Genomic DNA, 27084 nt, shown 5'->3' on the forward strand with positions numbered 1-27084 from the left:
TCTGTTTTATACACGAAAATATGTGGAAATTCGCATCACCAAATCAGTTTCTAAAAGTATCATCAAACTAGACATTCTAATATTCGATTCCCTTTACAAATACACCAATTATTGCTGTGTCAAAATCAACTTTTTCCAGGAAATTCATCCCACGAGAAAGGAGGGCGAAATCAACCCATAAATTAGGGGTAACAACGGACAAATTTGTTTTATAGTTAGCGTTTTTGTGAGGTATTATTAAGGCAAAATCCAAGCAGAATGGGTTTTTGAAAAATTGTAATTTTGTTAAGTGGAAAATTTCCACGTCTATAAATATTAAAAAATTGCGAATATAAAAAAACTAAGGTGGGCACAACTCCAATTTTTTAACATGATTTGACTTCTTAGTTGGGCTATATATCTTGATTGATATTTTGAGCCATAAAATACTATTTTTTGTAGTTATAAACACATTTTTCAATTCGAATGTCGTGGGGTCTCCTGATGTGACTTGGGTGACAAAATATATGACCAATTGAAAGTACTGAACGAAACATAGTTGAATGGGTTTTTTTTGTCCGAGTCTCTATATAGGCGAAGTCATATATTATGCTGTCGAAAAAACACGACTTTTCCAAAATATCAACTTTCAATTCCAAGCGGATGGGGGTTTGAGCCTACTATGGTTCATTTTAAAGCCTCCAGAAATAGGGCTAGTTGCTACCAAAATTTTAGGCAAATTAGCCGACCCCTGCCAATAGTAGGGAGACAGTGCTCGCCGCTTGAAATACATGCAAACCTTGGAGCTGATTTTCTCGTAAATTTAAGCAGTACTTGTTGATGGATCCAATTTTCGGAATGATTTTATTTCCCGTAATTTTTAGGCACACCGATCCTCTTTAAAACACGTAGATAGCTGTTATGCAACCAGCAGGGGCGGAGCGACGAGCGGATTGCCTACCTCAGCCAACTGCAGGCGCAACAGAAGGCGCGCCCCAGCCTTCAAGCAATTTCATTGCCAAGTAAAAAGCGATTGAAGATCGACGGATCTGTGCAGCGTATTGAGCATTGCAAATAAAAGCACTATAACGTTGCGAATCTTTGCACGCGATTGCTGACGGGTGTTGAGCCAGAGCGTGAAAGTTGCGAGAGTGAGGGTGTTCGAGTGTGTGGCCGCGGCGCCGGCATTGGTAGAGGAGGCGCCCGGGGCGGAGCACGGAGGCGGGGTCGGGGGCGAGCGACAGGAACTTTCTTCGCCCTGGGCTCTGCAGTCAGAGGCCGTGTTGACAGGCATGGAGCAGCACCACCTGTGGGCCACCCCCGTGCGTCAGATGGAGGGTGAGTTGGTTCAGAGTTTTCGCTCGAGCTTCTTGCGTTCGTTCTCCGCTGCGGCTCCAACAATTTTCAATTTTGCAATGAGTCATTGTGTTGTGCGAGGAAATTTTTGTTTTGTTATAGAAACGCCATTAGTTTCAAGCAGGTATATATCTGATTTTTCTAAATTTTGAATTTTCACAAAAGCTATATATCGGCGAGTTTGGCACTGTCCAAAATTTTTTAAGTAATCCAACGTGTGTGTGTGTGTGTTACCCTGCTTTTGCTACTAAACTTTTTCCTCTTAAAAACTTCATTTGATCCAAAAGAAAACATTTTAAATTTAGAAACAAATCTTTTCCGAGTAATCTATACGCACTCAAAACGCGTAAAGCAAAATTTAAATTTAAGAGGTTGTAGAGTTTGGGAAATAATATTCGAGGGTTTTATGTTGCGTCATTGATTTGCGCAATTTAATTAAAAGCAGCATTTTTGGTGAGGATGATATATTTTATAAACTAATATTTAAAAAAAGTGCTACAGTGGAGGTTCTTTGACGCACTTAGTTGTATTTTTAGCTTCGTTTCAAAATTTTCGTACAATTTGAGAGAGGAGCAGTTGTTTCGTTTCTATTCAAGTCTCTAGAAGCAACCCCAGTTTAAACTCAAAAATCTAATTACCATAACATATGATTTCATTTGGGGGTTGGAAATGGAGTAATAAATATACATAAATGGAGGGAGACGCATCTTTTTTCGTCTGGAATGATTGATGCGATGATAACGAGCCGCGTGTCCTAATTAGCGGCACCTCGTTAGCACGCTAAATAGCTCTCTCTGCTCGGTCCTTCTTCCAATCTTTCTCTCCGATGCAACAGACAGAAAAATTAAAAAGTAATTTGGTTTATTTTTTGTTATTTTAAGAAATTTTGAGGAATGTTTTTTTCACATTTGCTAATCGGCAAGGAATGTCCCGCAAAACTTACAAGTTATAAAAGTTATAGTATTTATTTGAAAAATAAATAATTGGCTCGTTTTGTTATAAGATTTTCAGAGTCCATGACTTAAGTACTATTTTTTCGAAATGAAACTTAATTTTTTCAGAGGCCTGAAATTAGGTGCATCATCGAAAAATATGAGTGATTTAATTTTTTAGATTCTCGACCATTATAGCCAAGCAACTGAAATAAAATTTAACAATAAATTTTGTTCCACTATGTTTCCATGTGTAGCGTGCCTGCAAACAGCATCACGTCAAGCGGTGCAGCAAGCGCTGGGGGCCGCATCATTGCAGCCTCCAGCCCCAGCCGATTCTCCTGGGGGTGGTGTGCACAGCAAATTGATCGGGGCAGGAATGGCCCTTGAAATGAAACCACTGTGGGATGAGTTCAATGAACTCGGCACTGAAATGATTGTCACAAAAGCTGGAAGGTCTTTTTGCACAAATTCAACGACGAGAGAGTTTTTTTTAAATTTTTTATTTACAGGAGAATGTTTCCCACCTTCCAAGTTCGCATTTACGGCCTCGATCCAAACGCAGACTATATGCTCATGATGGATTTTGTTCCCGTGGACGACAAAAGATACAGGTCAGTTTAATTATTCAAAAACAAAAGACCCGCTAGATTTCTTAAATTGAATGCTACAGATATGCGTTCCATTCGTCTTCTTGGGTAGTTGCGGGCAAAGCGGACCCTGTTTCCCCACCAAGGCTTCATTTGCACCCTGACTCTCCTGCGAAGGGCGCCCATTGGATGAAACAGACGATTTCATTTGATAAATTGAAGCTCACAAACAACCAGCTTGATGATAACGGACATGCAAGTATATTTTGTCCTCCGAAACTAAAGCTACAATTTTTGAATTGATAATTTAAGATAATCCTAAACTCCATGCACCGCTATCAACCCAGATGTCACATAGTTCTTTTGACTGATGGCCTGCCGCCCGAGCCCGCTGAGACCTTCCGCACCTTTATATTCCCAGAAACTAGATTTACCGCCGTTACTGCCTATCAAAACCATAGGGTGAGTGTCTGTGATTTTCAAAATTTCTGGAATTTTTCGATGGACAAATTTAAATTTCACTCATTGCAACTATTCAAATTTTGTGTAAACAGATAACACAATTAAAGATCGCCAGCAACCCGTTTGCTAAAGGTTTCCGCGACTGTGATCCTGAAGACTGGTAAGTTTTGCTTTCTTTATTTCTTCGAAAACGTATTTGCAAAGACAGTTAATAACAATAACAAATGCTCATGAAATTGAGACCGTTGACAACTCTTTACCGAGCCTCCACAATCGTTATTTAAATGTTTAATGCGCACGAAAATGAGTCCAGAATTGAGATTTTTCTGGCGAAAAACATACGAAATGACACTAAGAACGATTTTTTCTGACCAAGTAAAATTAACTTGAAAATCCCACCCCCGAGGGCAGAGGTCGGTCTCAGCCCCCGACAGTGACCTTGAATAATAGCTAAAGTTAATTAATTTCAATCGAATTTGGGTCAAAGCCAGACGAAATTTACACAAAAATTGCCCTATTTAAAAAGTCTTGATTTTCAGGGTGCACAAAACCAAGAACTTTGATTTTCTAAAATGAAGAGTGACCCGATATTTTAGTTAGGGTGCGATATAGTAGGCTTACTTGGGCAATACCTCCAGAAAATTTGTTCCAAATATACTCCCACAGTGTTTTTTTTCCAACTTTCATAACCAGGTTTCGCCAATTTTTAATACAAAATATCCCAAAAACAACTGTCAGAAACCTCAGCCACCTGGGGTTTTTTTCCTGATTTTACCCCCTGGAAAAGTCATCTTTTGCGCCAAACAAGACTCGCTACTTGCTGGTTTGCACCTTTCCAGCATGCGTGATTTGGCTTCACGGGACGAATGTCTAGCGTTTCAAAAAAAGTCCTCGGTGCGGAGGCAAGTGGCCCTTGAGTGGGCTGGGTCCCTGTGAGGCCTGGCGCGCCCATGTTATCCGTTCGCGGTGTTATTAGGACCCGGGTTTCAGCATCCTTACTAGTGCAGTGCGCGCCCTTCCCGGTCCTCGGACAGGGATAAAAAGAGCAAAAAAAAAGACAAACGTTTGGTAAAATCCTATTGAATTTTTTTTTTTAAAAAAATGTATTTATTTTGTGTAATCTGTGGCACCTATTAATAGAAGTTTTTTTAAATAAATGTGTAAAAATGCATAAGTTTGGGTAAAAATACGGAAAAAAGCATTAAAAATAGTTTCTGCCAGAAAACAATGAAGTTTTATGAATCAATCATATCTAGAAACATTGAATAATACTCGCAATCATATAAACAACCTATACCAAACAGTTTCAAGCTCTTCTGAAACCCAGCCTATATCGCATTTTCGACAGTATAAAATATTCTCTGGTTAACTTTAACGTTATATAATATTATCAAGGAAAAACTCCCGTGTTAATATTCACCACAATCCAAATCAACGCAACTAGGATCAGTTTGTTCAACCGCATTCCTTTTGTCCTCCGAGCTAATGACGCGAAATAAAATTCACGCTCGTCGCGCACAAAATGCATTATTATTAAGGGAGGTTAAAAATAGAGACCGCGCACACATGAGCATAAAAGACACCCTCGGCGTGCGAGGTAGAAAAATGAAGGCAAAAAATCAAACGCCCCTAACGAGCGATAAAAAAATCAACTGCTCTCGCGGGTGGTCCAAAAAAAGGATGAAATGAGCTCATTTGCTTTTCGCTCGCGCCTCATTGGGCCTGATTAATTGTCCGATTAATTAACCGCATCGCTCGCGCCAATTAATTCTAATTTATTCACTGCTGGCAACCGCCACTTAGCTTGCGTCTAACTATTTTAATTGATTTTAAGCACCTATCAATGTCGAGAGTAAAAATATTTTTGGTTTTCCCCAACTTTAACACGTCTTTCAATGTTCTGGCAAGTGCTAAGGATCAATCGTAATTGAGTCGAAAAGTTTTGTCATTTCGAGACAGAACGAATAAGGCCGAAAAGCTGTGATGTCTCTGGAGCAGAGCGCGGCTATTAAAGTGATTGATGGACCAGTGGCGTCTTCCAAATAATAACTCGTCAGTCTCTCTGTCGGCTGAGATTGATGGCTTGATGGCGGACGCTCGCATTCCTTCAGAAAAGCAGAGGAAACTGCTCCCGAAGAGTAACAAAAAATGTGTGTTCTGTTGCAGCGGTGGTGAGGTCGTAACTCCAAGTGGCCATTTGCCCAGACCCAAGAGTCACACGCAAAAAGGTAAGCTATACACAGTTGATACCAATTTTAAGTCGCTATTTTCTCTGAAAAACGCATAATTTTCTTCTCGTTTGCTTTTCACCTCTCGAGGATTCTAAAATTTAAATTAAACGTTTAGCGCACATTAATTGTCACTCTTAAAATGTATTTTGATATAGGGTAATAATTGAAAATTATTTGAAATATTTGCTACAATAAGCGAATGATCAATTTTTTGAATGTTATGCAAGAATCAAAAGAGGAACTTGCTACAAATCAAATTCAATTTCGTAATTTTCTCCAATATTTACAGCGGTTAACCATTTTTATTCTCATTGAGATCTATTAAACACGGTGCAGGAAATTTTTAGCGAAACTTTTTGCTGTGGAATCAAATAAGATTTCAAGTAGGGAGGCAGTCATCCCCATTTGAAGAGCATGCTTACTTTGTTACCACAATATTTTACTAAGGATGAGTGGCTGAAAGTTTACAGTTGAGGAGAGAGAAAAGCCATTTGATAATTTAAATTTCAAAAACTATCTCGCACGTTCTCTTCCTGTGCGCAACAGCCAATTCGGCCCCTCATTGTTATGCCTGATTAAAATAAAATTCAAACAGCCATTGAAAGCTATTGAATTCACTCATTTCTGAACCCGATCCAAAAGAAAAGAAGTGACAAAATCCTTTGAATCTCCGCCACTTTAAATTTTCAAAGCCAAAAACTCCGCCCTTTAATTTAAAGGGTTAAAATATTTCTTCCTAATATTTTATACGAAAAATTCAAAAGAAATATTCAATATTCAGCCACATATCGTTAGAAAACTCACTCAGAGTGTTGAAGCTGTAATTTATTTAAATGAATTCCCCAATAATTGCTATTTATTATCAAGTCCTTTCAAAATTGACTAATATCCTGATTAGTTCATGCAGAGCTTGCGCTTTCATTAATTTAAATTTCATAAAATAACCTCAGTGTTTATTTCTTTTTTCTCTTTAATTTTGCTTCATGAAATTGAATCATTGGTTTTGCAACATTTCTAAAACTTAAATTTCACGTGTGATTGCAGAAGGAGAAGCAGCACCGTCTCAGCCCCCACCGGTCTATTCCACTGGAGGAGCCCCCGAATCGTGCGGGGGCCCGCTCTTCAGCAGTGGCCACAAAGCCAGGAGCCCGCCGTCTCCGTATTCTCGGCCTTTCCCATCGCCGCCGCCTGCCTCTTTCCCGTTGCCGCCCCCGCACCCGTTGCCTTTCCACCCGTACCCTCGGCCGTTTGAATTCCCTCCCAGGTGAGAAAGGACGGTCCATCGAGTGTCTGTGTTTTCAGGAAAAAAACCAAAGAGCTTTTCACCGTGCCTCCGTGAATATCAAAATATGTGTAAAAATAAATTAACTGCCAATAAATGTTTATTTAATATTATTATACATTATATTATTTTAAATGTTCTTTGTAAAAACGGAAGTATTTAATTAAATGTCGATATTTACACATTCAGTAAATTTGATTTTTATTCGTGAACTCCCACTGGTTGTTTCTCGAGGCTCTCTTGTGACGCTGAGAGAGCGGCAGAGACCCGAGACTCTTTCGCATTAAAGGCCGACGTGTCTCTCACCACCTGAGGCTAAATTTACGCCGGGCACAGGACTCTTTTACTCGCAACCCTTCCTCTATCTCTCGTTTGAAATGTGCATGCTAGTACACTCTCAGACTTTATGGCCTTTCAACATTATTTATATAAAGCCTTGATTTTTTATCGACGTTTTTTTACAAATAAATCTCAAATCTTGAGCAATACGAAATTTTTATAGCAAGGTGTATTTGGGCTCTTCAAAATTTCAATTTTAAAACGCAATGGGAAAAGGGAGCACATTCCGCGTGGGATAATCGCTTTCAAAGCAACGAGCGTGAGACGCGGCGAGTGTATCATTTTCGCCTTAAAAGATACACACACGCGTGGTCGGGAGTTTATCCAGCAGCTAGCAGAACAGGGTAATGTTGTTTCAGAAGGGAAAAAGTGGCATCTGGTTTTTAGGCGCAGAAGGACGTAAAATCGTCTTTCGTCGCGTGAGTATTGTTGTTGTTATTGAGTTCACGATTGGTTTAAAGAAGAAGAGTCGCCTCTCTACTCCAGTTTATAAAAGTAGAGTAAACATTTACTCTTTCTCTCCGCTTTGAACATGCCCACAGTTTGTTTTTGCTGGGAACCAGCGGCTTGGAATTACAAAATCTCTTCCAGGCCGCGATTCTGCCAAACACTCAATTTTTATGCCCGCGCGCTTCTCTTTCTTCCTGCGCCGCGGCCGACTCTGCTGTCAGCGTTTTCAATGTGCCGCATAGATAGACTCGGGACGAGAATCATGAAGATTTCAAACTTTTTGCCTTGAACACAAATAAGTTATTTGCTCTGTTTTTGGTCGGTTGAATGTTAACAAGCAGCGCTGGAGTTATGAAAAGAAGCCTTCTCTTTCTCATACACACACCCGCCCGTGTCTGTTGCTCGCGCTGCTGCGTCGAGGAGCAGAAGTATATAAATTTGTGTTGTGACGCCCAGGGGATAATTGATGTTGTGTTTTTGTAAGCGAGACAGCTCTAGTGCTAGCACATGTGGCACTTTGTAATGAATGGCCCCACACACCAAAATGCCCCATGCATAAATAAATAGATAGATATATGTGTATCACTGCACTCGGCGTAAGTTAAAACTACCGATCTCTCAAATTGTAAGCAAAAAATTGTTAGGAATTCTTCAATAAATACAGAAACAGTAATTTTAATTTTAGAAATCTAATGAATGGTTGTGTCTTGTGTCTTGATAGAAATTAATTTTTTCATTTAGTTCAGAGAAAGACTGACGTACGAATCAAAATTTTAAATTGAGCTTCAATATTCAATTAAATTTTTTCCACTGTACGAATCAAGAATCTCTTCAAGTATTTTTAATTAACATAACAGATTTTTTTCTTAATCTGAAAATTCGATTTAAATATCGTTCATCTATTCATGATATTTTCAAGGCAAAAAAGATATTTCGCTTGATTTGATACAGCGTGCTTCAAAGCTCAATGTGGGCAGCACCTTTTTGTGAAGAAACTGAGAGCTCATCATGCTATTTAACTCTGCAGTGGAGCGCGTGACGCGTCACACGACGACCGACTGAAGAATGCAAAGAGGAAGCATAATTGAGTCGGAAGGCTGCAGCTGAAAAAAGGGAGCGGAGCTAATTTATTTTCTCACTCCTCAACGCTAATTACACAAATTATATTTACAAAACATGCGCATGTTGGCGCATTCAATCCAGCATTGTTTCACTTGCCAGGTGAATACAATCTTGAATTGAATGAAAATCAAGTGTGATAATTAGAGGGTAGACACCCTTTGACAGCTTCAGTTTTCTCATGAAGATTAAAATGGTGTGCAATTTTTGGAACTGTGATGGTTAGAAGCTACGATTTTGTGAAAAAACACGTTTTCTTGTAAAGACAGGTATTATAAAAAATAGTGTGACAGCTAAATCTCAGGTTTTCTCAGGTTTCCAACAGTCGCATTTACATAAAATGCATGTCGCTCAAATCTTCTTCACGTCCCATGATTTACTTAAGTAGTTTCAGGGTGATATATACATTTACTTCCGTTGCGCAGCGAGGTGCAAAAAAAATTGTTGCGTTTAGTAGGGTTCATAAAGGGGGTTGAAAAGCACCCTTAGACTACTTTGGCTATCCAGGGAAGATGAGAATAGTCTATTGGTGGTAGTTTTTAAAAAATCTGATCAATAGAAGCTGACTTTTAGGCGTGTAAATCTTTTTTAAAACCCGAAAAAGCACCCATTTTTAGTTTTTATTTTTTAATAAAGGATCGAGGCAAAATTGAATTCCAGATTTTGACAAACTTATCTTATGCATGTTAGCATTTTGCACTCTACAAGTTTTTTTTTTTTTTTTGCTCTTTTTATCCCTGTCCGAGGACTGGGAAGGACGCGCACTGCACTGGCACGAATGCTGAACCCGGGTCCCAATAACACCGCGAACGGATAACATGGGCGCACCAGGCCGTACAGGGACCCTGCCCACTCAAGGGCCAGTTAGCAAAATCCAAATTAAAAAATCCAGATTTTTTAATAAATTTATTCATAAAACGCAATTTTTATTTACAAAATTAAATGTTTGATAATGTTTTTGAACTACGCAAAACACAGAAGATTTGATATCTGAATATAAACGTAATTTAAAGATCATTTAAGCCCCGGTTCGGATTCTTTTTAAACACATCCCCGATAAAGGCAAATGACACTCCAAAATGATGTAAAATAATTACATGCAAAGAGAAAAGAAATCATTTTATTTGGAAATCAATTTTATAATGTGCGATACTTTGAGAATTATTTTTTGTGACATAAATTGGTAATTTTCTTGAAACAAAAATTTCTAAATGAAAATTCAATTGAAAGGTGGATAAAAATTGTTCATGAAGTGAGTGCTGCCTTCGAGCTTGCAGCGTGATTTGAATTGATTGCATTGTTGAGGAGCGTCCTCGTAAAAAAAGAATCTCACAGATAGAATTACCGCCTTCAGCGGCAATCAAGTATGTGCTTTGAGCCTGACCGCGCTGTACCACTTAAAGAAAGTACGATTTCAAGTGCCGCACCTAATCCTCCGCATGTCCGAGACGGACGGACCACCCTTAAAGGTCCACTCGTGAAAAAGCATGAATGAGTCAGAAGCATAGTCGGCAGCAAAAAGAGCTGAAAAGTCGACTTTCGAGTTGGCAGAAGTTACGTTGAGGGGCGTCGTCGGAAATAGCGGCCGCGGCGCCGATATTTGTGTCAGCGGGGCCATCAATGTGTCGTCGGCGCAAACCAACTGCAAGCCGATTCGAGCCCTTTTTACTCTCTCCAAAATTTCACCACCTCGCCCCAACACTTCCTAGCCAAACAAAATTCACTCCCATTTCATGGTCCGATAATAAATGCCGACATACTCTCTCTTATTCGGACCGAGAGTAGTGCTGCTGCTGCTGCTGCTTGGAGAAGCAAAGTTTGTCCTTCCTTCTATAACTGTGCGCTCACAAACTTGTGAGGTCTTTTTTTAAATTTTAGTTTTATTGCTCGAAAACCAGAATCGAAAACACACATGCCGTAAAGGGTGATGTTCTTTCAACTCTGTTCTCGGGGGAAATGGTTCCAGGTGCAAATGCAATTTGTTGCAGCGGCAGCGTGCGTGTGTTTTTTGTCACACGGAGTGTCGTTTTGACGCTTGGGTGGCATTCGCCGAGCTGCGAGAGCAAAAGTTTGGGGGTGTCACCGCATATATCTCTCTCCAGATCCTGCACCCCCTGGAGACGTGCGCGCTTAATATTTATTTGTTTTAACTTCCTTCTCGGCGTTTTTGTTTGCTCAGTCGCGTCGCAACCAATTAGATTTACGAGTTCATGTTGCAAAAGAACGAATTTCAAGAAAACCAATTGCACACTGAGATTTTCATCAGAATTTACTTTAAAATTATTTATTCTCATCAATTTTTTAATACAAATCTTCCGAGCGTTCGTTTTTCAAATCGTTGTTATTTGATAATTAAATTGAATCATTTGCTTTCTCATAGTTTAAAAAAGAATTAAATATTGTTTAATTGGAGAAAAATTCAAAAGTTGGCAGAGGAAATTTTCCATTTGCTTGTTCGGTTTGAGAGAGTAATTTAAAAATTGTGCAAGGAGATTAGAGATTATTAACAGAATTAATTGAATCACTGGTTAAATTTGAACTGCAATATCAGTATAACAATCCCTGTTAGTCTCTTCAGTTAAACTTGGCCATTGAAATACTCTCCAGTGTCCTCCACACGGACTTACTGAAGAATTGACTATACAAGCAAATTGACAATTTGTTTTAACATCGCTTTCATTCATTTTTCGTTCCAAATATTCCTCTTAAAATTGGAATATTAACTTCAATTTGATTTTGTATCATCGATATAATTTAAAATAGCAAAAACTAAATTTAATTCATGAAAGACCGACACAGTAAAATAATATGTATGTTCTAATATATTCAAGGAACTTGAGATCATGCAAATTGCAAGGTGTTTTGTTGTTTGAATTGAATTTGGACAGTGAATAGCGGAAAGTAAGAGTGCTGAAAGTGACAAATAATGGGATAAATCCATCTATCTAATTGATTTCACGACGAGAGTTAAAGAGCCAAGGAGATAATGTTTGGCTTTCCGCGCAGTGCCACGATGGGTTTTGCTTTGGGTCAGTGTTGTTTACATGAAAAACGCAAGATGCGGTCACAGCAAATATTCGGCTATAAAAATTGTATAATGTTATTTAATTATTCTCCATTCAGGTACACTTAGATGGCTAAAAATTAAAACACAATGTTTGCAATGATTCAAATTAACATGAAAAAATAAAAAATATTTCAGAGTTACACATATTAAAATTATACAATATTATTAAGAGTCAAATATAAAACAAATTTACAGCACAATGAATGGAGAAGTCTTGGGCTCACTTCGGCGTTGTCCTCCAGGGAAGGGTCTTATTATAGTAATTACTTTGTTTTCCTGAAGTTTCGCCCTTTCTCACATAGTCTCTATTTGACTTGTGAAAAAACTAGTGTATTATTATGACAAAGTGTGCGAATAAACATAAAATAAAAATATTAATGGAAAAAAGCTCTTCGTTAGCGGACAACCCGCGGAAGTACAGTACAGCAACATCCTCGCAATGGTGTGCTGCCCGAGTTGAGCCATTGTAGCTGGTGAAAATGACCAGGCACCGCCGAGCAAAAAATTCGGCGAAGCCAGTCCCGCCAGCCGCCGCCTTACTTCTCGCAGCTGACAATGAGACCTCTAATAAAAAGTAATAGTCACCCGTAAAGAGAGGTGAGAGAGTTAATTAATTTTCTAATATATAAATAGGACACCAAGGAAATTAAATATATGATATTTTGAAAATAGCCAAAATATATTATATTAATCCTATTAATCAAAATGTTTACAATACATACATTATAATGGATTTATATTAAATTAAAGAAAATACAAAAATTCATTCTGGGCTCACTTCGGCTTTGTCCGCAAGGGCAGGGTCTTAGTAACGTGTTTTCCTGAAGTGTCGCCCTTTCTCACATGATTTCTATCTGTATTTGACTTGTGATAACATTAATGTATTATGACAAAGTGTGAGAATAAATAATAATAATAACAAGGATGTTAACGAGTTGTTTATCTTTTTGAACAAAATCATCGCAAGGCCGTGCATTTAGTTTGCTGGTTTCCCATTCTCATACTCCAAATTACTCTTTCTGAAAGTCAGAAAGCTTCAATAATTCATTTTTCCTTACGCGCGCATGCAGAGAAATTTTAGTCTAGACTTTTAACGAGCCAATCAGCGATCAGAAAATAATAGCCACGTGACCTCACAATATGGCCGCAGTTTATTTTGATGTCCATCGAGACAGTGCTAGAGTGAAAGCAGTGCGATTTATCCGAAGTTATCTGGTAACACGAAGGTAAAATGCAGAGTCCGGCCCCCGGGGGTGTGGGGGCAGGTGCCCTGGAGGCAATGCATGCCTCGCACGAGGAAGATAAATCCGTATTCAAGAAACCTCTGGTCCCAAAGGGCCGAGTGAAGAAAAGAACGCTGAACCAAGTTGTCTTGGACGAAGATTCTTACACTCAGGAGCTGGCTAATATCATTGAAAGAGACTATTTTCCCGATCTGGCAGAGATTCGAGAGAAAACGCAGCCGCAGATTCCTCAAAAGTGTAAGTTGGTCTACTTATTCACATGGAAAGAAATATTGTAAAGTCATATTAATTTATTGCCATTATCTACTTACAGTAGTCGCTGACGAGAGCCCCGCCACTTTTGAGACTCCTGAGAGAACCAATGAGCAGCCTAAGGACAAGTTTTGGGACAAAGTGGACCAGAAAGGTGTCACGAAGCTCAGTCTTGACCAATTCCTCAACAAGCACACTTCAGAAGACAATGAGAGCTTCCACGACATATTATCCAAAGCCGAGGAACGGCGGAAACAAAAGGTTTGTCTTGTCCTCCACGTCAATACTACTTGGAATTAATTAAAATTAAATTGTTTTCACAGTATTCGTGGCTCTACGGTGCAGAGGATTTGCATGCGATCGAAAGGAAAAAACAGTTGGCTCTTCCATCCATAGAAGAACAAGCCAAGGGCTTGGAGAAACCATTGAATGTGGACGGATGGGACTACAAAAGCCAAAATTACATTATGTACATTCCTGATGGTATGTTAAGCTAAAAGTATTGCAGTTTCTTGCTTAAATTTAAAGTACATTCCACTCAAAATCACAAAATAATCAAAATAAATTCCAGGTGCTCCGCTGAGTGAACAAGAGGTTATTGAAATGGCTGCTAATAGACACGAAGTGGTGCCTGAAAATACGAGACTCAAATCCAACCCGTTCAATGACGCCGCCAACAGAGCGAAAATCGTGGCAGCCGCCCATCTCCAGTCCAAAATCAACGAGGGCCGGATTGGCGTGGATGGGCAAGTCGTGGCCTCAGCCAGTCCGCAGATCAAAGGTTTCTCCTTGGTTCGGACGCCGTCGCCTGCTCCTGGCCGAGGCGGAGAGACCCCTGTCATGACCTGGGGAGAAATCGAAGGAACGCCTTGTCGCCTGGACACGCCGTCATTTCGCATGGCTGAGACTCCGCGTCGAGAGCAAATTGCCATGGAACTGGCAGACAAGGCTGGACAGCGACACCGTGATTTAAAATTGAAAGCCATTCAGGCAGCTCGGCGCAACATTGCGTTAACGTAAGCTTACTTGTGCAGTTCTTTCTTCACAAAAAACTGGGTTGTTGTGGATTTCCTGCATGTTTTAAAATTCAGAAAAAAATATGAAAATTCAGAAAATCTTTAAACTAGTGGGGTTTTGGCTAACTTTTGCGCTATAAACCAGTTAAGTGCATTTTAGAACATTGAAAAATTGTTGAACGCTGCTTCTAATGATATTTTAACAAATTATTTTAATCCACAGGCCAGGTAGCAAGACCCCTTTGCTGTCTCCTGCAGCGCAGAAGCTAGCTTCGGCTCGAAAAGTCGGTGACCGAGCCTTGAGAGCGTCCTACACGCCACACAGAACTCCAGGCACACCTGTTCCAACAACTCCAACTCCAAAAACGCCACTTGGTTTGACTCTCAAAAGAACTTTGCCAAAAGCACCTGTGACACCATTACAAGGGAAATTATCAGATGACCTCCTCAACTTGCCCAAGCGAACTCGTGCAGAGTCGTTTTTCAAATAATGAGACTGTAAAAATTGTTAATAAAATTTATGATGTGATGCTAAATTACCATGTGTATAGCTTTTTTGTAATTATGCGCATCTTGATGGCTGTACCATGTAATTCTTACGATTAGTTTAATACTACTGTATTAATGAGAGTTGATAGTAACTGAACAAAAAAAAAATCAAAGACACGATGTTGTGCATCAGAATAAGAATAAAAACTTTTTAAACGTGCTCGCACTCTTTTAATCTATAAATTTATTATTCGTTTTTACGTTTGAAAATAGTTAATTTCCCTTCCAAGGTTACTCAGCAAAAGAATTTTCAGGTTTTAGCTTTTATCACTTTCCCTCCATTCGTAATTATCCACTCTCATGTCAGCTAACTCGACTTTTGAAACGAAGTGACGTTATTAAGGGGGCGTGTCGCTCAGAACTCGCTCACTACACCTCCTACTCCTCGTTATCATTTTATTTTGATGGGAGAAATCTAAACAAACCTGTTTTTGTTGAAACTTTTAGCCAAAGGTTCTTCTGAAAAATGTCGGAAGACAACGGCGACGATCAATGGGGTGAAGAGTTGAAAAGGGAGCCGAACAGTCCTCCTTCCGTTTTCTCCAGGTGAGATTTTCCGCTGATTTCAGTGTGTGGAGGATGTTGGTTTTTTATCGATGTTGTATGATCCTCGTCCCCTTGCCACAGATGCAGCTCCACTGGTTCAATTCACACGCTGTCTAGCTCTGCGCACAACACTGATGATGAAGATGACAGTGGCACCGACACACGCTCATACAAAGAACGGCGACGTGAGGCGCACACACAGGTAATTTCAGTGTAGATTTTTGTGAAATGTTCATTTGCAGCTAGTTGAAATTAATAATGATAAGGTCCGTCAGCACCGCATTGACTCTTGTCCAAAATTCCATAACCATATATCTTAATTGCTATTATGTAATTATGCATTTGGAAGGGAACAATTTCAAGATATATCCTTGTTTTGCAAGTTTTGCCTATTTTAGTTCAAAGGATTAATAGTCTTATATATTTAGATCAAATATAAGGATTTTTTTCTTTGCTTCATTACTTTTAAATTTAATTTTTAATTATGTAGTATTTTGTATCAGATTTTCTAAAATTCGAAATTATATAAAAAAACTTCAAAGATTTTAATAATGTGTGCAGGCAGAGCAGAAAAGACGTGATGCGATCAAAAAAGGATATGATGCGCTCCAAGCTCTTGTGCCGACTTGTCAGCAAGCAGATGCAGCATCTGGCTACAAATTAAGTAAAGCTACAGTTCTCCACAAATCCATCGATTACATGCAGGTAAAAACAAGTTTCAAATTTAAAGTTTTGTCTAGCAAAAATAAATCCATTTTTCAATAAAAAAACTAATTTGAATATTTCGGGTACAGTACTTGGCACAGCAGCGCAGAAAGCAAGAAGAGGAGCGGAATGCCCTGAGGAAAGAAGTGATGGCTCTAAGAATCATGCAGGCAAACTATGAAAACATGGTTCGCGCCCACCAAGCACAGCCTGGGCCAACAGAGACTAGAGTGTCTGATGACACCAAGTTCCGATTAGTATGTTCGACTTTCGTTGCTAGCACGGTTATGCTAACGTCACTTTTACAGTTCCGAGCCATCCTTGACAACTTATTCGCCAGCTTCAATTCATCTGTGTCGACCACCAATTTTTCAGAGCTATCTGGCTGTGTTTTTGCTTGGCTAGAAGAGCACTGCAAACCCCAAGTAATTTTGCATTTTTTTTTCTTATCAAAACCTATGTTAATAAACATGCATTGATTCCTCAGAGACTTCGATTTTTGGTCCAAAGTGTGCTCGACACATTTTCTGTGAGGAATCCTTCCTAGTCTTGCAGTACAACCACTGGCCGCTGGTGAACATTCTTCAAAAGATTATATTTTGACCTGGTATATTCTAAATTCCATTTATCTTTTTGTTAAGTTTAATGGCGTCATAAAAATTATCATTGTTAAACGTCATAGCTATACAGTTTTATAATTTTTATTGCCTGGATGGTAACTGTCCAGAGTTTTTTGATCAGTACAAATGAGGCTTATTAATAAAAAATGACATTTCAATTGGAACAGTGTATGTATTTTTCAATTTGAAACACAAATACACTTAGTTAACTGGAATTTACGTTTGTATTTTTTTATTGAGCTACAACAATTAAGAAACTGCGGTTTGAGGTACTGTACATAGAGATAATTATCGATGTTTCAAACACCATGGTAATGGACTGTCAAATCACCGATTTGGTCCAAGCTTCAATTGAATCTGCGAAACTGCAGTCACTAAGCGACCAGATGGGTTTGGCTGGGGCTGCTCTTGCTCTTGTTGTTCGTGGTGAGATTGGAAGGGCATCAAAGCCCGCCTAATTGGGCCACACTGGGCCGCCGCAAGTGCTCGGTGCAACTCGGAAATTTGTGCTTTCTGTTGTTCAGTGAGAAAGTAGAGGTCAGTAATCTCAGCGTGCATTTGAGAGAGATGGTCTTGCAGTCGTTGCTGTTTCTCTTGGTCTTTGCGGCTGCTGCGTGCGTACTCGAAAATGAGGATGCCAGCTGCAGTGACAAAAATGATAGATTCACCCAAAAGGTTGGCACCCAACTCGATTGCCATGGTCTCGTTCAATCTTGGCACAGATGCCCCTGATGACCCGAGGTTCATGCTCCACATTTTAGCTTTTACCTGAAAATTGTTTAAATTATTTCAGACTTCTCCAAGAGAAATTTTGGGTTAAATTTGAATCGTACCTCGCACCAGTTGTAGATCTGTGCAGGGGGCATGCAAATGTACGTTCGGAAAAAATAAGAGTTCTTCGCTCGTGCTTTCACAAAATTTGCAAGGGGTTTGCTTAGTTGCTTCAGCAGCAAGGCACCAAGCTTGAACGCTGGAAACGCACCGATTGCCATGGTGCTGCCTGTCGGGCCCTCTCTGAGGCCTAAAAGGCCCGATATTTATCTGTAATCAACTATCCTCCCTGGACTGTCCAGAAGAAAACACTGCAGCAGAAGCAGCAAATAATGAGCAAAGCAAAAGTCCACAGCATGTGTTACGCCCCCTCGATCAGCTGTGACGCAAAACCTTAACGAGCTGTCCGAGTATCGGGCGCAAGTCGGGCGGCAGTAAGGAGAGTAAAGGTAGGAGATGCGAATAAACAGACAGAGTCACCAAAAGAGGGGAAGGGGTGGGGGCGAACAACCAGCGAACAAGCGACGTTCACCCCCACCCCTTCCCCTCTTATGGTGACTCTGGCTGTTTATTCGCATCTCCTACCTTTACTCTCCTTAGGCGGCAGTCGCTGGTCGGGTCGCGTGATATGATGTAGCCCAAGTTGTGGTCAATGAGAGAAGAATAATAATTAGATTTTGTTGAACTGGAGTTTGGAAAGCCGAAAGTCACGAAAGCCAATTGTGCGTTTTTTGATGTTTTAAATCAAATCCGTCGAGAGGGGCAGGGGCAGGTCCTGATGGTCCATAATATGGACGAGGCTAGTGTTTATTTGTGGGAGTGGGCATGGGCGCTTGTGCTTTTGCTTGGGACCTACGCTTCCCTTGGGCTCATTCACTATTGGACTCGAAGAGGGACACCTTGTCCGGTCCTTGAAAAGGCGCAAAGGGTGCTCTTATTGACTGCCCATCCAGATGATGAATGCATGTTTTTTGGACCCACAATATTAGGCATTTTGGGACGTGGAAAGTCTCCCAAGAGACTGTTCCTCGTCTGTCTCTCTACAGGTTTGTTATTTGGTGCTATTAAATTTTTCTGATAACTTTTACTTACATTGATTTACTAATTTGTATTTCAGGGGATCAAGAAGGGCTTGGCGCCCAGCGAAAGCAAGAGCTGAGAAAAAGTTGCAAGGTGCTGGGCATCAAAGAAGAGGATCTTTATATTTATCAGTAAATTTTTTATCTAATTTTGATTTAAAATATTTTGAGCTTGTGTCATCAAACAATTTAGGAGCTCTCGACTAAAAGATGGCTTTGAGCATGACTGGCCTGTCGACGAAGTTGCCTCGATCGCTGAAAGGCACATCTCGCAACTAGGAGTTGACCTCGTTGTGACTTTCGACAGATACGGGGTCAGCGGCCACCCCAATCACCAAGCGCTTTTCTATGGTGTGGCAGCCCTTCATCTCAAGGGCAAAATACCCAAAGGTACGTAAATTGCACCATAGTCAAGGCAAAATATTGTATTTTCCATAATATTAGGTGTCGAAGTTATGTGCGTCGAATCTGTGAGCAGATTGCGAAAATATGTTGGCCCATGTGATAGCTTACTCTCCAGTGCGGTCGGAAACCACCAAGTGGTTTTGACTCCCGCCGAAAGGAAGCGCGTCCTGGACGCAATGTTTTGCCACAAAAGCCAGATGGTGTGGTTCCGAAGACTGTACTTAATATTTAGTCGATACACTTTCCTCAACACGCTTTCACCTATCCATGCAGAGGCGCTGGAGCTGTCTCTCGCATTGGACTAGTATTGCCTTTGAACAGACTGACAGTGCACCACACAATGTTATCTTTGCCGATTTTTCTTTTTTTTTATATATTTGATCCTATATAGTGAGCTCAAACTGCTGTAACGAACTGTTGACCTGCGTCTCTAAGGGGACTGCAATAATAAATTTTCATGTAATTGCATAATGAGTCAGACTTTATTTACACAGGAACGCAATGTATTCCCAGACAAAGATTTTTCATCAATTTCAGCCAAGTTAAAATTCAAAGAAATGTAAATGTCCAAAGTGTATCACAACATAATTCTTTGGGCAACTGTTTACACCAAAAATGCTTTTAAAATAAAGAATTTCCTGCATAATATGCTAACTTAGTTGTGATAAGGGTTAAGGGTAAAATTATCTAACTTTGATAAGTTTTCCGAGCAATAAAATTTATGGAATATGTCAACACTTACACATTTAAGTGCGACCAACTAGCAGCAACAATAGACTCTATTGATCTTACGTACAAAAGACTTAATAACAAACATAATTTAAATAGTTATCATGTTGTACACTACTTTGAGGATAACATCTTGTTTGGAGGAAGGAGTGCAATGTTGAGTGATTGCGGTAAAAATTGATTTGAGAAAGTGAAAAAGTGTTAGATCAACTAGAGATAAGATGGCTGCGGCATGTCACAATAGATGCCACAATTTCAGTGCAATTTGTGTTTGTTCATGCAACTAAATTTAATAATAATAATACTGCTCAACGAGATGAGGCCACTTGCGACTAGTGCTGAAGGCGCTTCTGGCGCTTGGCCACCTGCCTAGAGTGCTCCTTCTGGAAGTCCTCTTCTGTGAGCTTGAGACGCAGCATGTGCTGCACGAGGGCCTCCTCCTCAAGAAGGCCAGGCGGTGGTTGACGGATTGCTTCCAGTGTCTCGTACATGGTCGGACACCGCTTTAATCTGGGCTGCAGGCTGCCTTTCAGCAACACCAGGCCTACTTTGAATAACACCTTCACTCCTGAAATCATAAATTAAATTTCAGCCCAGTTAGCACAGCTTACAATTATTAATTTTCCTTAACTTTTACAAAATATAACGACCTTGCCACTATCAGAAAGGGTAAACTATTTAAATATATGCACATTTCATCATAGTGAGTCATGAGCCTAATGGAACTATGAATAAAACATTTTTCCATTATTGATCATTTAATAAAGGCACAGAAATATGTCATTTCTTACGTCGCAAAAGCATAACTTTGCTGGGCAATGACACAATAGCTTATTGGTGTTTTCACGAGGGATTACATTATTATTTAATTATTGTTTATTCTTGCTATAGTTAAATAAATATTATGGTCTGTATTTTTTTAGCACCATCCCGATTTATGGGGATGCTGTTAGGGTTCTATACAAGTTTGGTTTAAATCTGGAGAAATTGCGTTCACATATATGCAGGAATATCTTATGCCAAAACATTTAGCATTGTGCCTAAAGATTCCCAATCAGACAGCCTGCAACTTAAGAGTTTCAACAACATTGTTTAGAATGATCCAAATTTTTGTAATTTTCGAATCTATTCTACAATGTTGCTCAAAGTATATATGTATTAATTTATGACATGCCTAGAACCTTTCAAGATGGTGTTTCTCTTAGTTTTCGACATACGCAGGGTCGAAGGTTAAAAACGAGTATTTCATATATTCCTAAAAAGAAAAATCAAAATTAAATCAATCAATATTACACTTGGGGTCACCCCCGAGGTCAGAAAATATCATCAGAAGAGGTAATAAATCGGCCCCTGGCGTCAACGATCGATAATATTCCATTTGCACATGTGACCACTTTACGGACGCCTGACATGCTCGATATTGGTACAATCTGCAAGATCTGAACACCATTGTAACTGCCAAGTCGTGAACTTTCAAAATATGTATGTTAAATTCGACCCTTTGGAAGCCATCAAGGCTCTCAGGCAACGCCCAGATGTGCTTCAAGCTTCAAATCTCGGTCGAATTACGGCAAATATGGAAACACTGAATTTAGTGTCCTGAAAAATTTCTACCATTGAAATTCTTATCTTTTTTTTTACAGATATCATAATAACAAAATTTTCTCATTTTAGAGTAATGGTAATTCATTAACAATCGAAGAACTCAAAGTGGATTTAGACTCGCACAAGCATGATGTAGGGCCGTGAATCTTAAGACCTTTTGTTGAAAATGGCAAGTTATTCTTAAAATTAGAATCTTGTTCAAATTGAAAGGGGTCTGAGACATTGTTTTAGCCTCAGCGACCCGTTTTTCTATTAAAATGTAGTACTTCTGCGGAAAAATGAAAAGGTATTTACCCAATTTCTAAAACTATCGTGATGACTGGATATGTGCGACATTTTTCTCGATTAATCTTTTACGGAATATCTTAAGAGGGATTTTCTTTAGCACTAAAATCAATTTATTGACTGGATCATTCTGCTGTTCAGGCCTAAGTAGACTTTTTTATAGAGAGAGAGCCTTATCTTAATAAGATAAGAGTAAACTGCTGAGCAGAAACAACAAACACAAAGCTTTAGAATTTTTCCATATTCAGTATAAAAGAGGCTCAAAATAGCACATTTCTGTTAAAATCGTCAGTGGTCAGCTTCAGATGTCAAAAATTACACAAAACTCTCACAGCAGCTTTATTTAAACTTCTGCTCAGCTCATTTTGTGGGCTATGCGCTCACCAGGTCCCAAATACACCGCTGAGAAGATAATATGGGGCCCGAGTGACTGCAGAGGAGTTTGGGCTCATTGCGGCCATTATTTTGCCTCCTCTTTGATTGAAACGCCAGAAATTTGTCCCTAAAGCTGCTGGAAGGTGCGAAAACTAGCAAGTGGCTAGTCTTCCAAGCCTGTTGAGCTATATGAGCATTTTGAGTCACTAAACTAACCACCTTTTTCCATCTCCGACATTGGGAAGCCAGTATTAGATCCCGGAACTGCTCAAATGTTTCCCATTGCTTTAACACTCCTGAGCACAACGCGAGCCAACAGCCTGGCTATTTGTCAATTGAAATTACTTTTCCAAATAAATCACGAGTCTACAAAAAAAAATCAAATGAAAGATACCTTCAAAGAGGAACATGTCCCACACTCTGAGCACTGTAGACCATGGAAGGGTTCTCGTGTAGGCACAAAGGAACCACTCGGTCATGTAAAGCACTGGCTCGATTTTTTGCCGCTTCTGAAAATAACAATATATATTTGCTTCAATTCCTGATGACTAGATTTTGAACTTACAAGGTGGCGGTACACCTGTGGCGCGACCTTCTTCAGCAAGCCAAACAGAATGTCTCCATCGATCTGAATTTGCTGCATTCCGTGGCTGTAGTAGCCATTGAGGTATTTGTGGCACACGCTCACCAGGCACCAAAATGCCTGCTCCGTGGGCATGTGCATGAGCAGAAAAGCGGCGAGCGGCGCCTGCGCCTGGCAGTAGCCCACCTCAGGGTCGAGCACCGAAAACCCCTTCAGCACCAAGAAGAGTTCCTGCTGGCCAACACCGTTTTCGCTGCAGAACATTTCATGCTGAGGGAACTGCCGGTGCAAATCCTGCAAAACAATTTGTCAGTCCAACAATTCAGGAAAATTGAGCAAGGTTTACCTTTTTTATATCGTCCAGGCACTTGGGATCGCCAGGTTGTTCAGTCAGGGACTGGTAAAGCACCTTGTGCTTGTCTTGTAGAGCTTGAGCCCCGCAGAGAAACTGCCAGGCTCGAGGGCGCAGTGAGTGCGGGATTCCTTTACGACATCGCTTTCGAAGCTAATTGAGCACCAATATTAAAAGCCGAGTTTTTTGGGAGAAAGATTCTTACCTTGGAGTGTTTCTCTTGCATAAAGTAATCCCAATTAGAGAGCATGCGGAGCCATTTCTTTTCTCTGCTCAAAACAACTTCACGGGGCACTCTGAAACATACAAGTGGAGAGCAATAATTAGAATAATTATAGCGTGGGTTTTTCCAATCTCGAATTATTTAAATTTTTATTTTGACTTAATATGCAGATCTAAATATGGTTTGCATAAAATGATTCACTGCAATTGTTTGAAGTTCACAAAAAACCTTAATGAGTCATGTGTATGTGTCTGTGTTGTACATAATATGTATGTACAATTGTTTGCAGTTGTATTGTATAATTATGTTTTCATGCTCTAAAAAACGCCCATCCCATGCCCTTTAAATCGTTCTGCACCAAAAGCAAAACTTTTATAAATAGAACAATCGAATTAAAACAAATTGTTCATTGATAGATATACACCTCATTGTTTTATTACAGGATGAAGAGTACCCTGCAGCCCCTATATTCGCAACTAATCCAGAAAGGGTATATTTGAAAATTTGCAATGTATATAATTCTCAACCATTGTGAAATTCATAAAAATTGGGTGTTTGTCTTATGCCGTGACCCATAATTAAAACAAAATTTAAATCATATCAACACGACGTGTAAAAAATAAAAAAATGAGTAAAATCTGTTAATTTTCTTATTGGTCTATGTATCATAGAGGGGGTACATTACGTTCAAGGATTAAATAATTAGATTTAAAGCATAATATATATACGGAAATTAATTAATTAACATGGAATTCAGTTCAGTAAATCCATTCATTTATAGTCGTTGGTGGGGGTGTAATGCCCGGAGCAAGTGTGGGTGTAATTGGCATAACAGAGTATCTAGTTTTATCATCGCATTGCATCAAATTTACGGATGTGAATAATGGTCACTCACGGTGGGTGGTTTGTTTGGACATGTTCTTGTCCGAAGAATCCGTACTTGTCCGGTACGGTGGACACTATAGACCAGTCCTGCGAAGAGTCGTCCGAGCAGTCGGCCTCTGGTTGGGCCCGCGGGGCCGCCATCACGCTTTACATTGCCCGATGCAGGACTAAATTACAGAAAAACAGACCCAGCCTTTGCAATACAAAAACAAATATGGCTCCCAAAACCAACACCTAGCGGATAAAATTTTATTTGACCGGTTTTAATTTAGATGAAATATCACAATCGGTTAATTTAGTCGGGTGAGGCTTTGGTCTGAGACTTTCTGAGCTTGATGATGGTTCTCATTTCTCTTGAATATATTTTATTTGCATTGCTCAATAAATTTCTAAATACATGGAAAGTTTTTGGTTTGTAATTTGAATTTGAATTGGCTATTAATTTATGTTAGGATATTGAACAATGAAATGGATTAAAGGAAGAAAGCAAAATTCAAAAAGTCATAGGCTCTCACGGTTTAATTGTGAACGAACAAAAACCGGTTAAAAGGGTCAAAAGCGCCAAACTTCATTTTTAAAACTTGAGAGGCGCTGCATGTCGCCAGCTGTGGCAAATTCCACGTCTGTAAATCGGTCTACTTTAGTTTTCAATCAAAATTGAAATTCCGGCCGATTCGGCCTGAATGGATTAGTTTTAGATACGCAAGAGGCAAACAGCCAATTCAACTAACCATGGGTAAGACATTTTTGTACTGAAATGTGAGTAATTTCAACCCAGGGACCGACAGAGACAGAAATACAACCAGAGTCGGCACACCTCTTTGATTTCGTGTACAGTCATGTTTTGACGTCTATGTGTGGCTTATGCATTATGCTATAAGCTGCAATTTTCTTCTTGCGGCTTAGCGAAGGAAAATTTACTATCCGTTTTATCTTATTTTTCATAAAAATCGGCAATATTTCATACGCAACTTGTGTCAATATTGTTATAAATTTTGTGTGTTTACGTTCACACCCCTTAGCAAAATAAAAAGCTTGTCACAAATTTAAAATCTATTTTCCTACAGGTGGAATACTGAGCTATTTTAGAGGGCTTCTTGGCAGCAGAGAAATGCGAATTTTAATTCTTGGTTTAGACGGAGCTGGAAAAACAACAATTTTGTATAGACTGCAGGTTATTATGATTTCTTACTAACACACTTTGTTTTTTAACGTTGTTTGTTATTGTACATAGGTTGGTGAAGTGGTCACCACCATTCCTACAATTGGCTTCAATGTCGAGCAGGTCACATACAAAAATTTAAAATTCCAAGTTTGGGACCTCGGAGGTCAAACTAGCATCAGGTTTGTATCAAATCATCAATCAAGTTTCCAAGCAAATATAACTTATTTTTCACAGACCTTACTGGCGATGTTACTATTCAAACACAGACGCCATTATCTACGTGGTAGATTCAGCAGATCGAGACCGTATTGGCATCTCTAAAGACGAACTAGTGTATATGCTTGAGGTGACTAATTAACCTGCAATGAATTGACTTCTTATAAGTAGGAATGCAATATTTTGTTTTAGGAAGAGGAGTTGAAGGGCGCTGTGCTTGTCGTGTTAGCTAACAAACAGGACATGGAGGGTGCATTAAGTGTCGCAGAGGTGCACCAGGCATTAGGATTAGATGCACTCAAAAATCGCACTTTCCAAATCTTCAAAACGTCGGCGACAAAGGGTGAGGGTCTTGACCAGGCCATGGACTGGCTTTCCAATGCTCTCACCGCTGCAAAGTGACCACCACATTCCAACCTTCACCTCCCAAGCCAGGACACTACTTTCAATATTCTTTGTTTCCACTTTGTGTTGATTTTGTGCGTCTAGTGTGGATCTAATTTAAGTATAATGCTAAATAAATTGTATGCACTGTAATAATGCGGAATTTTACATTTAAGTTCACAATCTCATCTACAAATTATTTTTCACCAAACGTGGAAAGTTGAATTCAGCTGTTATAAATAATTCCTCTAGTACACCAGTTGCTGAAGTCCTTAGTGTTCAAAGTCGCCAACAGATGGCGCCACCGCAAACTTTGGTAATAAATTTCATTTAAGGCACTTCCGCTGTTTCAGACTCAATCCTGAAACTGTGCACTCTTCTCTTAATATGTTTTCTTTTTGCGTGCTGAAAACCAAAATTAGTCCATCCATTCATCTTAGAAACGTGGGAAAATATTTCCAAAAAATAGTTTTTTTACAGTTTTACGGCGATTGGCTTAACGGATTTCGGTTTTCAGCACGTCAAGAGAGAAAGCATATTAAATTATGAATGCACAGTGGCAAAGATTGAGTCTGAAATCCCAGCGGGAGTGCCTTAAAGTTACATTTATTACTAGTATACGGTGGCGCCATCACTTTAAACAATAAATGTCTGTAAGCTTGGCTAGACGGCCAGAGTCACGGCGGCTGCGGTGGCTGACCACGCGATCCAAAATTAGGTGAGATATATAAAAGGGAGAAATGGAAAAACAGCCAACACAAGTTTTTTTCCATATTTAGGCAGTGCCAGATCGGCTAATCAGGCGAGGGTGGCGCTGGCCCGGTGCATACTGATTTAGCCGATTTAGCAATAAATTTGTCGTTTGGCGCCGGCCCCTCTGATTGGGCGCCCCCAACAGCCAAAATGTTAGCGTGCAACAAAATTTCTGCCTCATGCAGACCGGCACTTTATATTATTAATTTATGTTCTCAGTTGGTTAAAAAGTCTCATGTCCTCATGTGTACCATCTTCATCTCCCTTCGTCCTTCAGTGTCTTCTGAGTCTCATGTAAAATAAAGGAAAACAGCAAAAATAAGCCTTATTATGTTGACTCCCACTATTAGCGCGAAAGTGAAATTCAATAAGCAATATGGCAGTCTCACCATTTTTGCCCAACTTACACTTCTCGCTAGGATAGGGATTAACATTTAATCTTCCCATCAGAGCGAGAAGTGTGAGTGAGCGGAAAGTGTGAGTCCCCCATATGTACTTTTAGCGGCTATATATGCGATACGCCTGCTATGCGAAT

General features: G+C 39.7%; 7 protein-coding genes across 9 annotated transcripts; 5 read left to right on the forward strand and 2 right to left on the reverse strand.

The window, feature by feature from the left end:
- The first annotated feature begins 1176 nt into the window (after window positions 1–1176).
- LOC135946805 (T-box transcription factor TBX1-like) lies at window positions 1177–6945 on the forward strand. Of its 2 annotated transcripts, none has more exons than XM_065495207.1 (8): window positions 1177–1317; window positions 2525–2723; window positions 2780–2881; window positions 2941–3112; window positions 3170–3319; window positions 3412–3479; window positions 5486–5547; window positions 6595–6945. In XM_065495207.1, the coding sequence occupies exons 1-8, from the start codon at window positions 1272–1274 to the stop codon at window positions 6816–6818; spliced, it is 1023 nt and encodes a 340-aa protein (XP_065351279.1). In that variant the 5' UTR covers window positions 1177–1271; the 3' UTR covers window positions 6819–6945. The 2 variants fall into 2 exon arrangements, with proteins under 2 accessions (XP_065351279.1, XP_065351278.1); XM_065495206.1 differs by lacking the exon at window positions 1177–1317 and adding an exon at window positions 1329–1459.
- A 6026-nt stretch (window positions 6946–12971) lies between these two features.
- Es2 (ess-2 splicing factor homolog) lies at window positions 12972–15028 on the forward strand. 2 transcript variants are annotated; one of them, XM_065494878.1, is made up of 5 exons: window positions 12972–13288; window positions 13365–13564; window positions 13627–13786; window positions 13875–14319; window positions 14543–15028. In XM_065494878.1, exons 1-5 carry the CDS (start codon window positions 13039–13041, stop codon window positions 14808–14810), a joined length of 1323 nt encoding a protein of 440 aa, XP_065350950.1. In that variant the 5' UTR covers window positions 12972–13038; the 3' UTR covers window positions 14811–15028. The 2 variants fall into 2 exon arrangements, with proteins under 2 accessions (XP_065350950.1, XP_065350951.1); XM_065494879.1 differs by having other exon boundaries at window positions 13368–13564.
- Window positions 15029–15244: 216 nt separating this feature from the next.
- Window positions 15245–16903, forward strand: bigmax (helix-loop-helix-leucine zipper transcription factor bigmax). Its single transcript, XM_065492278.1, has 6 exons — window positions 15245–15414; window positions 15496–15616; window positions 15976–16119; window positions 16209–16376; window positions 16428–16544; window positions 16607–16903. The coding sequence occupies exons 1-6, from the start codon at window positions 15335–15337 to the stop codon at window positions 16664–16666; spliced, it is 690 nt and encodes a 229-aa protein (XP_065348350.1). The 5' UTR covers window positions 15245–15334; the 3' UTR covers window positions 16667–16903.
- LOC135944986 (putative OPA3-like protein CG13603) lies at window positions 16892–17863 on the reverse strand. The gene is made up of 2 exons (XM_065492280.1): window positions 17573–17863; window positions 16892–17507 (listed from the first exon to the last, which is right to left on the reverse strand). Exons 1-2 carry the CDS (start codon window positions 17729–17731, stop codon window positions 17067–17069), a joined length of 600 nt encoding a protein of 199 aa, XP_065348352.1. The 5' UTR covers window positions 17732–17863; the 3' UTR covers window positions 16892–17066.
- PIG-L (phosphatidylinositol glycan anchor biosynthesis class L) lies at window positions 17833–19465 on the forward strand. The gene is made up of 5 exons (XM_065492277.1): window positions 17833–17938; window positions 18111–18556; window positions 18628–18721; window positions 18783–18979; window positions 19034–19465. The coding sequence occupies exons 2-5, from the start codon at window positions 18289–18291 to the stop codon at window positions 19297–19299; spliced, it is 825 nt and encodes a 274-aa protein (XP_065348349.1). The 5' UTR covers window positions 17833–17938; window positions 18111–18288; the 3' UTR covers window positions 19300–19465.
- wkd (whacked) lies at window positions 19447–24269 on the reverse strand. Its single transcript, XM_065492268.1, has 6 exons — window positions 24042–24269; window positions 23129–23219; window positions 22918–23076; window positions 22554–22865; window positions 22383–22497; window positions 19447–20291 (listed from the first exon to the last, which is right to left on the reverse strand). Exons 1-6 carry the CDS (start codon window positions 24170–24172, stop codon window positions 20056–20058), a joined length of 1044 nt encoding a protein of 347 aa, XP_065348340.1. The 5' UTR covers window positions 24173–24269; the 3' UTR covers window positions 19447–20055.
- Window positions 24270–24606: 337 nt separating this feature from the next.
- Window positions 24607–25959, forward strand: Arl1 (ADP ribosylation factor-like 1). The gene is made up of 5 exons (XM_065492282.1): window positions 24607–24767; window positions 25099–25205; window positions 25266–25375; window positions 25431–25542; window positions 25605–25959. The coding sequence occupies exons 1-5, from the start codon at window positions 24764–24766 to the stop codon at window positions 25812–25814; spliced, it is 543 nt and encodes a 180-aa protein (XP_065348354.1). The 5' UTR covers window positions 24607–24763; the 3' UTR covers window positions 25815–25959.
- Window positions 25960–27084: the final 1125 nt, after the last annotated feature.

Source organism: Cloeon dipterum, chromosome X (assembly GCF_949628265.1).
Source record: "Cloeon dipterum chromosome X, ieCloDipt1.1, whole genome shotgun sequence".
In the NCBI taxonomy this organism is placed as follows: domain Eukaryota; kingdom Metazoa; phylum Arthropoda; class Insecta; order Ephemeroptera; family Baetidae; genus Cloeon; species Cloeon dipterum.